At 54.0% G+C, this 9,894-nt stretch overlaps 1 protein-coding gene across 1 annotated transcript; it reads left to right on the top strand.

The window, feature by feature from the left end:
• Window positions 1-450: 450 nt before the first annotated feature.
• On the top strand, window positions 451-1,404 carry Rnf225 (ring finger protein 225). Its single transcript, XM_076839418.2, has one exon. It carries the CDS (start codon window positions 451-453, stop codon window positions 1,402-1,404), a length of 954 nt encoding a protein of 317 aa, XP_076695533.1.
• Window positions 1,405-9,894: the final 8,490 nt, after the last annotated feature.

The following is a 9,894-nucleotide window of genomic DNA, read 5'->3' as shown; positions in this document are numbered from 1 at the left end:
GGCAGACCAGAGACTGGGCAGAACAGGAGGGACACCCCCAGCAGGCAGAGGAGAAGGCATCACAAGGTAGGGAGGGTTGCTGGCTGTCCCTTCACCCGTGTCTACTTCACTGATCCGAACACATCAGGCGTTGACCCTGGTGGGTGCTCTGTGGCATCTTGGGTGCCACAGCCAGGTTTGCTTCCCAGGTCTGGGAGTCCCGGTTAACCTTGGTCCCCTGCACCTATTCCTTCCTGGAGACACTGAGTCCACACAATCTACAAGTGGCTTCGCTCTCTGCCTGGACCTTCCAGGGCCCATCCCTGACGCCTTGGCCCCTGTTAACCTGACAACCCCCCTGTTCTGGGTAACCCCCTCAGGGCAGCCCCTTTTCTAGAAGTCCTCCCTCTGGCACCCTATGTGCTGCTGCCCTTCCCCGCCTGACCACCTCTCCCCGTAGGTTGGGTCCAGATGCCCTGCCCGCGGCCTCCCTGGCTCCGCCGCCTGCGGACTCAGGGTGGGGGCCCCAGCTCCCCAGGTAGAGATGAGGAAGAGGACGCACAGGAGGACGAGGGCGATGGGATCCCCAGCTCGGGCCCCATCCTGCCCCCCGCGTCTCCCATGGAGTGCCTGATCTGTGTGTCGCCCTTCGACGGCGTGTTCAAGCTGCCCAAGCGCCTAGACTGCGGCCACGTCTTCTGCCTCGAGTGCCTGGCGCGCCTGTCGCTGGCCACGGCGGGCGGCGGCGACGCGGTGGCCTGTCCGGTGTGCCGCGCGCCCACACGCCTGGCGCCACGCGGAGGGCTGCCCGCCTTGCCCACGCAGCCTGGCTTGCTGCCCCGCGACGCGCGCGCGCCATCACCGCGCCAGGGCTCCGTGCGCTTCGACCGCCGCCGCGGGCTGCTCTACCTGCGGCCGCCGCCGCCGCCGCCCGGGCCGCGCAAGAGCCGCGCCACGCGCGCTCCCCCGCCGCCGCCGCCTCTGCGCCTCGGCCGCCCGCTGTCGCGCCGCCTGACGCTGAGCAGCCCGGCCTGGGTCTTCAACGCGGCCGTTGCGCTGGCCGTGCTGGTGGCCGCGGGCCTCGTGGTCTCGGGCGTCTACATCTTCTTCCTCATCCCGCACGCTGCCTCCGCCGGCCCCGTGCGGCCGCAGCTGGTGGCTCTGGCCCCTGAGCCCGGCTTCTCCTGGTTTCCGCCGCGACCTACGCTGGGGCCACCCTGGACGCCGCGACCCACCAGCCCTGACCTGGACAACACCCTGCCAGGGCCTGCGGTGGGTGCGCTGGAGCACGAGAGCGTCCCTAAGGACCCAGCCCATCCAGAGGGCACGCTGGACGACCCATCAGACCGCACGTGGCAAGCAGGGGAGGGCCCCGGCTGGACCCCACGACTACGGGGCATGAGGAGGGTGTGGGGACCTCGATGAGTGCCTCTGCGCTGCGCCTGGGATCCTCTGGGCATCCCCTGGGGCCTTAGCGGGTGCATTCCCAGCACCTCTCTCTTCAGACTGGGCAGGGCACTTAGGTAGTACCACCACGGACAGCAGCAACCACGGCAGCGGGTCCACATGGATCCTCTGGGAACACACCTGACCCTCATGGGAGGCCACCTGGAGATGTCTCTGGCTGATTCCTCTGGCTGTCCAGCTGAGGGTGCCCTGGCCTGTCGTTTGTAAGGGTTTTCCTGGAGGTCATTGGTGAACCTCACCCCTGTTGAGATCCAGTTGGGAGTCCAGTGGAGTCCAGCTGGGCGCTACCCCACTGACACCCATACAGGGGCTCTGAACTTGAAAGAGGGCCGCGGAAGAATCCCCAGCCGGCACCAGGGTTGAAGGTTCTGATCCACTCTTCCTTGGGGCGCACTGTAGGTCCAGGGGTCTTGGTGAGAAAAGTTGCTGTTGATATCTTGTGGTCATGCCCCTCCAGTGTTCCTTGCAGGGACAACTATCCCCCACGGAGTGTGAGCTTTTCTTTTCACTCTACTGCCTGCAGGATGGACATAGGAGGACAAGTATGCCCCTGGCTGGAACTCAGGCTCGGAGGGGCAGGGTGACCTGACCAGGGATGGTTAGGGCCCTGTCTCTGGCTTCCTTCGTCTCTCTCTTTAGTACCAGAGATTGAACCCAGAGGCCCTTAACTGCTGAGCCACATCCCCAGTCCTTTTTACTTTTTATTTTTTGGGTGGGGGGAGTGTATTAGGAACTGAATTCAAGGGCACTCGGCCACTGAGCCACATCCCCAGCCCTTAGTTGCTTTGGGCCTTGCTAAATTGCTGAGGCCCAGCGAGGCCATCTCATGAAGACAGGCTGCTACCCTGTTTCTAAGTCCCAGCTTGCCTTCACCTCTGGATCATGACCCTGCAAACCTCCCAACATGCTGTGGGGCAGCTGTGGTCATCGTGGCTCACGGAAGCCAAGGTGGCCCAAGTCAGACACAAGCATGTGACTAGAGCAGTCCTGGACTTCCCTGGTTAGCCTGAGTGATTCTGGCCTCTTTTCCTGCCCGAGTCCCTTCACCCTGATTAATTTCCAAGGGTCATTTTTTTTGTTATATATTTAGTTATATATGATGGTAGAATGTATTTTGACATATCATACATACTTGTGGGAGTACATGATGCAGAGTTTCACTGTTGTGTATTCCTGGTGAACACAGGAAGTTATGTCTGGTTCATTCTACGTCTTTCCCATTCCCATCTTCACTCTCTCCCCCCCACCACCACTCTGCCCTGTCCAATCCATTACAATACCCTCCCACTCCCAGGGCACTTATTGTATATCAGCAGCCACATATCGGAGAGACCATTTGGCCTTTGTTTTGGGGGGATTGGCTTATTTCATTTACCAGGAAAGTCTCTAGTTCCATCCATTTACCAGCTAATGGCATAATCTCATTCTCCTTTGTGGCTAATATTCCATTGTGTATATGTACTACATTTTCTTGATCCATTCATCTATTGAAGGGCACCTGTGTTGGTTTCATAACTTAGCTACTGTTAATTGAGCTGTTACTGTAGTATGCTGATATTTAGTATTGCCTCCCCTACCAAGCTCACAAATCAGGGAGTGGGATAGCTGGGTCAAATGGTGGTTGCATTCCACGTTTTCTGAGGAATTTCCATACTGCTTTCCAGAGTGGTTGCACCAATTTGCAGTTACAACAGCAATGTACAAATTAATCATTTTCCCCACATCCTCACCAATATTTATGGTTATTTGTGTTCTTGATAATTGCCATTCTGACTGGACTGAGATGAAATCTCATTGTAGTTTTAATTTGAATTTCTCTAATTGCTAGAGATATTGAACATTTTTTCATATATTTATTGACCATTCATATTTCTTCTTTTGTGAAGTGTTTGGCTCCTTTGTTCATTTTTTATTGGGTTATTTGGTTTTTTGACGTGCAGTTTTTTGAGTTCTTGAGTTATCCTAGAGATTAATGCTCTGAGGTGCATCTGGCCAAGATTTTCTCGCATTCAGTAGGCTCTCCTCACATTCTTGGCTGCTTCCTTTATGTGAAGAAGCATTTTAGTTTGATGGCAGGGGCAGTTTCCTTCTCCGTGGCTCCATCAGCTCTGCGGAGCCTCTCCTCCAGCTCCAGTGGAAGCTGGAGTCTTCTAGTTCACAGGTCTTCAGGGAAGGTGGCATGGGCTCCCAGAAGCCTTCTTGTCACAGGAGAGGCCGATGGTACTACCTTCTGCACAGACTGACCACAGGCTTGAAACCCCACTTGGTGTTGGGGGGTTCACCAAGGGATGGGAGGCTCCTGTGTGATGTTCACATGTCTGTCGCCGGCACTGGAGATGCAGTGGGTGCCAGGAGGTTACTGGGGGAATGGTTACTGGAAATTGGTGGCATCACAGATAACTGAGATGCAGCCTGGGAATGCTGGCGGGTACCCAAGGCTTGCCAGGGCCCCAACACCCTGCTCAGGCGTGTCTTCAGAAGTAGTTCAGGTGGCAAGCCAGAGGAGGAACACCAGGGCGTCCAGGGTGTGTCTTCCCGGACCAGTTCTTGCCCCACACCACTGTGAACATCATCCGTGGGAGCTGGGGTTAGCACACTGGGTCACTGGGAAGCCACACCCCTGCCTCAGGAAGGAAGCCAGCCCGGCAGGAGCAGGGCTGGTGGTCCCTTCTCTGGCTACTGTAACAAACTATCCCCAACTCAATGCCTTAGGACCATACATTTATTATCTTACAGTTCTGCAGTCCAGAAGCCCAAGATCATTTCACTGGACTAACATCCAGGTTCAAACAGTTCTAGTTCTTTGTGGAGGCTATGCAAAAATCTGTGTCCTTAGTTTTCCCAGCTTCTATAGCTGTCTTCCTTGGCTTGGCATAGTTTCTTCAAAGCCATCAGCATAATATCTACAAACCTCTCTGACCCTTCTCTTTCACTTAGAAAGACTGTGAGAGTACCCTGGGTCTGTACAGATCATCCAAGATAACTCCCATCCCCAGACTCTTAATCTAATCAATCTACAAGGTCCATTTTTCTAGGTAAGGTAGCAGACTCACAGGTTCTAGGATCACCACCTGGACATCTTTGGGATTCTGAGATCTCCCTCCTCATTGACTCTCCTCCACCCCAACCTGGGGGAGTGAGGGTGGGCAGACCTGGCCAGAAAGGGATCCTTGGCTGGCAGTGAAGAGAAGCCAGAGAGTTTGCCGTCTGAGGAGGACCCTGCAGGATCCTGGAGGAGGGAACCTCAGGGCTGTATCCTTAAGTGCATTCAAGAGCTGGCATTGAGGTAGGTGCATATCCTGCAGAAAGGTAAATGAATCTGGGGAGGACAGGTGGAGGCCAGGGGTGTGGGCAGGGCTGTCCCCTCCCTGTCCTAACTAGCTGCCTTGGAAGAACTACTGTGGCTTCTGCACCATTCCAGTCTGGGAGCCTGGGCCTTATCCTCTCCTTCCCTAAAAGGAGGCTGATGACAGAGCCCAGGTGTTGCTGACATCCATCTGTAGATTACTACTTTGGTTCCTCCTTGCCCACTGCCCACAAAGGGGCTACCCTAAACCACCCAGCACAGGACTACAGGGTACTTTTTCACCTCAGCCCATTTCCCTCTCATCTTGGGCTCGGGAGTTGCACCCTCCCTTTGCCCACCCCATGCCCACTGGACACCACCACTGGTCCCATGGCCTTGTCACTTAGCCCCAATTTTGTTGTGCCTTGATGCCCAGAAAGTGGAGACAGCTTCAGACTCTGGCACAGGTGCCCAAGAGGCCTGTGTGGGCCAGACCTTTGCTCTCTCTTCTCTAATATGGGCGACAATAAACCCTCAATTTGAGGAAATTTGTTTATCCACAAGTATTTGTTGAGTGACTTTTACATACCAGGTTTAGGGGACTCAGGAACAAGGACGGACCTCACACTGCAGATGAAGGGCTGAGCAGACTGACCCCTTCTTCTGGCCACCACACTGCCTCCTCTGCCAAGCTCATTTTCCCAAACCTTCCCTAGTCCTGTCTCCCAGCTCTCTTCCCCACAAGCCAGGAGGGATGTCAGGGGCTCCACTGTTTGTGATCTATAATGGTTAATTTAAATCATCAACTTGATTGGATTAAAATGCTGAAGATTAACAGGCTTCTGGGGGCTGGGGTTGTGGCTCAGTAGTAGAGCGTTCGCCTACCAAGCATGAGGCACTGGGTTCGATCCTCAGCACCAAATAAATGTAAAATAAAGAATATTTTTAAAAAAGAGGCTTCTGGGTGTGTCGGTGAGGATACGTCTAGGAATGACTGGCATGTGGGATAGCTAACCAAAGTGGAGACCCTCCCTATATGTGGGCAGCCCAGTCCAATAGATTGGAGGCTTGGATGGAATAAAAGCTGAAGAACAAGGAAGTGGCAGCAGATGCAAGCTAGATTCTTCTTGACTGCATTCTTGATTGCTGCTGGGATGGTAGGAGGACATCAGACTCTTGCTCCTCCACTCTTCCCAAGTGGACTCTGCCAGTGATTCTCCAGGGAGTTTTCAGAAGCCTTCAGTCTTGGATTGGGGCAGCACCACTGATCTCTCTTGTTCTGAGGCTTCAGCATCTTGGACCATGCTGCTGCTGGTTCCTCCAGCTCTCCAGCCTGCAATGGCCACTGTGGACTATCCAGCTTCTGGTTGTATAAGCCAAGCTAATAAACCCCCTTTTCATAATCATACCTCCTCTTGGTTCTGTTCCTCTAGAGGGCCCTGACCAAAACAGAATCCTGCCAGGGGCCGAGAGGCTCCTGCCCAGACCCGACAAGTCCGTGGCCATAAGGGCATTCTCTTGGCCTCCGAGGAACCGGGGGCCAAGAGGGGCCGTCGCTGGACACTGGGGGGTGCCATGTGCAGACTGAGAGATGGGAAAACAGGCTCCCAGCAGGGCAGGGTGGGCTGCGGGAGCTCTCTTCAAAATGCCTGCCCACCTCGCCTCCGCCGGGCAGCCCGTTCTCCCTCCCTCCTCAGTTCTCCTCCGACGCACTTTTCGCCTACACACTCAGCCACCATCTTACCTCCTCGCTCGCCCCCTCCCGGGTCACCCGGGAAAGCGGAGGGGTTGGCAGGAGACCCCCACCGGGCAGGAGAGTCGGGACTTTTATTGCGATAGCAACAGGTCCCGCCCTCCCTGCGCGCGCCAGGAGCCCCCAGCCTGGTGGAAGGGACGGCGAGCGCGTCAGACCGGAACGGCCAATCAGAGGCGAGAGGTCCGGGGTGAGGCCCCGCCTTCGCCGTACCGCGAGGTCTGCGCGTCGCTCTCAGACCAGGGCCAGGCAGGGCGGGAACACCAGAGAGGCTGACCAATCAGGAGCCTGAGACCTGCGTGGCTCTGACGACGCGCCCAGAGCGCCAGGGGTCGGAGGGGGCGTGGAGGAGGTGGAGACCAGGCTGCCGCCGCGAGTAGGGGAGGGAACGGAGGGTGTGACCTGCGGCTGCCGGGCGGAGCGGCACGGGTGAGCCGGGCAGGGATCCTGACACCGAGTGCTCGCTGAAGGGGCGCGGCGTTTTGGCGGTCGCCAGGCGCAGGCCGTCGTTAGGGGCACCTCCCAAGGCGCCGTGGCGGCACAGCGAGCTGAGAGCACACTTGGCTGCGGCCAGTTGTCCACAGGTGGGTGAGGCTGTGGAGGAAGAGTGAGACGCGACCGAGGGAGAGCCCTGCTGCCGCACACGTGGAGTCTGAGCCTCAGAAGCAGCTGAGGCAAGCTAGGAAGCAGGGCTTATTTAAAAAGGGGTAACCGACTTCTGCCAGGGAGGAGGGCCTAGCTGGTGTCCGCGTCCCCAGAGGCAAGGTGTCCTCCCTTGTTCTACGTCCAGGGTTCCTCTGTTCTCCTTTCCCTCCTTATCTTTCTCCTTCCCGCAGAGGTGACTAGGCCCAGGAATGCCGGTGGGAGGCCAACAGGTGGGCTGAAGGGGGAAGCCCCTATTTCAAAATGGAGTCACATCAGTTTCTTACAACTAGAAAATACCTATTAAAAAATTAAGAAAATAAAAAATATGGCAAAGGGGCCTGGGAATGTGGCTCAGTGGTAAAGTGCTTGCCTGGCGTGCATTTTCCCCTCCCTACAGGGAGGGGAAATTCCTGGGATGGGTTACTTGGCAACAGATCGGAGCAGGGGCAGGTTCTTGATAAGATCCCTCAGGGGACAGTCTCCAACTTCCCAGACTCACTCAAAACTGGCCTCCTTGACCAGACCTGGACCTGACTCTATTTACCTATCTACACAGACTGCCTGTCTAATTCTGGCGTCAATGGGAAGGAGCAGGGTTTGGCTTCCCCATCCTAGGGAGTGACAGTCACCTGCATCCCCCGCTCCCTGGGGATGAATATGTCCTTTTTTTTTTTTGGTAGCAGGGATTGAACCCAGGGGTGCTTAACCACTAAGCCACTACCTAGTCCTTTTTTATATTGAGACAGTCTAAGTTGCTTAGAGCTTTGCTATAAGTTGCTGTGGCTGGGCTTGGAACCTGGGATCCTCCTGCTTCAGGCATCTGAGCCATCCTGCCTGGCTGCTCAGATTCTAACTATGAATCTCTCTGGTTCTTTGTCATATATTTATTTATTTATTTATTTGGTGCTTGGGGATTTGAACCCAGGGCCTAATGCATGCCAGGCAAGCACTTTACCACTGAGCCACATTCCCAGGCCCCTTTGCCATATTTTTTTTATTTTTTAAAAATTTTAATAGGTATTTTCTAGTTGTTGTAAGAAACTGATGTGACTCCATTTTTGAAAATAAATAAATAGGGGCTGGGGTTGTGGTTCAGCGGTAGAGCGCTAGCCTCCCACGCAAGGTCCTGAGTTCCATCCTCAGCACCATATACAAATAATAAATAAATAAATAATAAAGTCTAAAAAAATTTGTAAAAGAAAATAAATAAATAACAGCAGCTTCTACCTCAAGGCCTGTCCTAAGGAAGGGGGCGTAACTCTTGTCCTTGGAAAAACTCTCAGAGCCTTTCTAGGCTCCCTGCTGAGTTGTTTGTCTGTAAATAACAGGAGAGGTCTGTGGCACCAGGTGTCCCTGACTCAGTCAGGCCAGGTGAGGACCCATAGCAGCCCCCTAGCAACCTCCAATCAGCATGAGACAGGGAGAATACCTGGGATGCCAGATGACCCCCCCAGTAGTTTACAGTGATTGATAAAATGTTGGGAAACCATGTAGTTCAGCATGTACACCCCTCGAGGCTTAAACCAATCAGTTCAAAGGAACCCCCCTCTTGTACTAACCAATCACCCCTACCCAACTTGTTCCCACCATTGAATGTGCTAATCAATGTTAAGGGTTGTTGTTTGATTTTTCCCGCGGTATGGATTGATTTGCTGTGTGATGCTGTGACGCATAGAGTATCCCCCCAAACCTATAAAATCTCACTGGACAAAGGACTGGGACCACTGTGTTGGGAACGGTTGTTGTGAGTCCAGGCTGGAGCTTGCAATAAAGACTCGTGTGATTGCATCAGATTCGGCTCTGGAGGTCTACTGGAGTCCCACAAATCTGGCATTACAGTTGATGGACCTTTATTTTATTTGTTTATATGTGGTGCTGAGAATTGAACTCACACATGCCATGCAAGTGCACTACCGCTGAACCACAACCCCAGCCCCTGCCATATTTTTTAATCACTCTGGTTCAACCCATGGGCTACCACTGAACTACATGCCAAACCATTTTGAAAATTTATTTTGAGACAGGGTCTTGCTGAATTGCCCTAGCTGTCCTGAAATTTGGGATCCTCCTGCCTAAGCCTCCTGGGAAGGTGAGATTACTAAAGGCATGTGCCATCACCCTGGGCACCTACTTTTTTATTTTTTAAATATAGCTTTATTGAAGCTTTTTTTTTTTTTTTTTTTGCAATTTGCCCATCCATGCAATTCATGGACAACAGAGCTGTGGGACAAAGTATCAAACAACATTTTTTTAAAAAGAAACTTAATACTCCTTAGCAGTTAAATCCCATTCCTGCCTGCCCTCATCCGGGTAAGCCACTCATCTATTTTGCCTCTAAGGACTAGCTTGTCTGAGACTGGGCCTTCTGCATTGTCGAGCATCAGGGTGCCATGGGACTGGGATTTCTGGGTAATGTAGTTCCGTGGTGCTGCAAGCCTGCTCCCTGCAGGGCGAGACATTTGGTGCGTGCTCTCTGACACTGTTTCTGGAAAGGCTGGGGTAACCACTGAGAGCCCAGTCCGTGTTTCAGGAGGAAGGTCCTGGCTTGGGTTTGTGCCCAGTATTTCGAGATGTCCCAGAGGCTGCTGAGTGGCGGCGCTGTGTGGGCAGAAGCGCTCAGCTCTCCTGGGTGGAGACTTCTGAGTAGTCAGAACTGCTGTGTGGACCAGAACACACCTAGGTGTTGGATTGGGGGGGGGGCAATAAGTGCCCCAAGGGTCTGGATGGTGAGAACAGCTGTCTAGTTCTTAAACCAGGAAGGTGC

This window comes from Callospermophilus lateralis, chromosome 18 (assembly GCF_048772815.1).
Source record: "Callospermophilus lateralis isolate mCalLat2 chromosome 18, mCalLat2.hap1, whole genome shotgun sequence".
In the NCBI taxonomy this organism is placed as follows: domain Eukaryota; kingdom Metazoa; phylum Chordata; class Mammalia; order Rodentia; family Sciuridae; genus Callospermophilus; species Callospermophilus lateralis.
The sequence above is the reverse complement of the archived record's forward strand: the minus strand, read 5'-3'. Positions and strand labels throughout refer to the sequence as shown.

Excerpts from the sequence above, each read along its gene's own strand:
- Rnf225 (XM_076839418.2), top strand. The coding sequence starts at position 451 with ATGCCCTGCCCGCGGCCTCCCTGGCTCCGCCGCCTGCGGACTCAGGGT.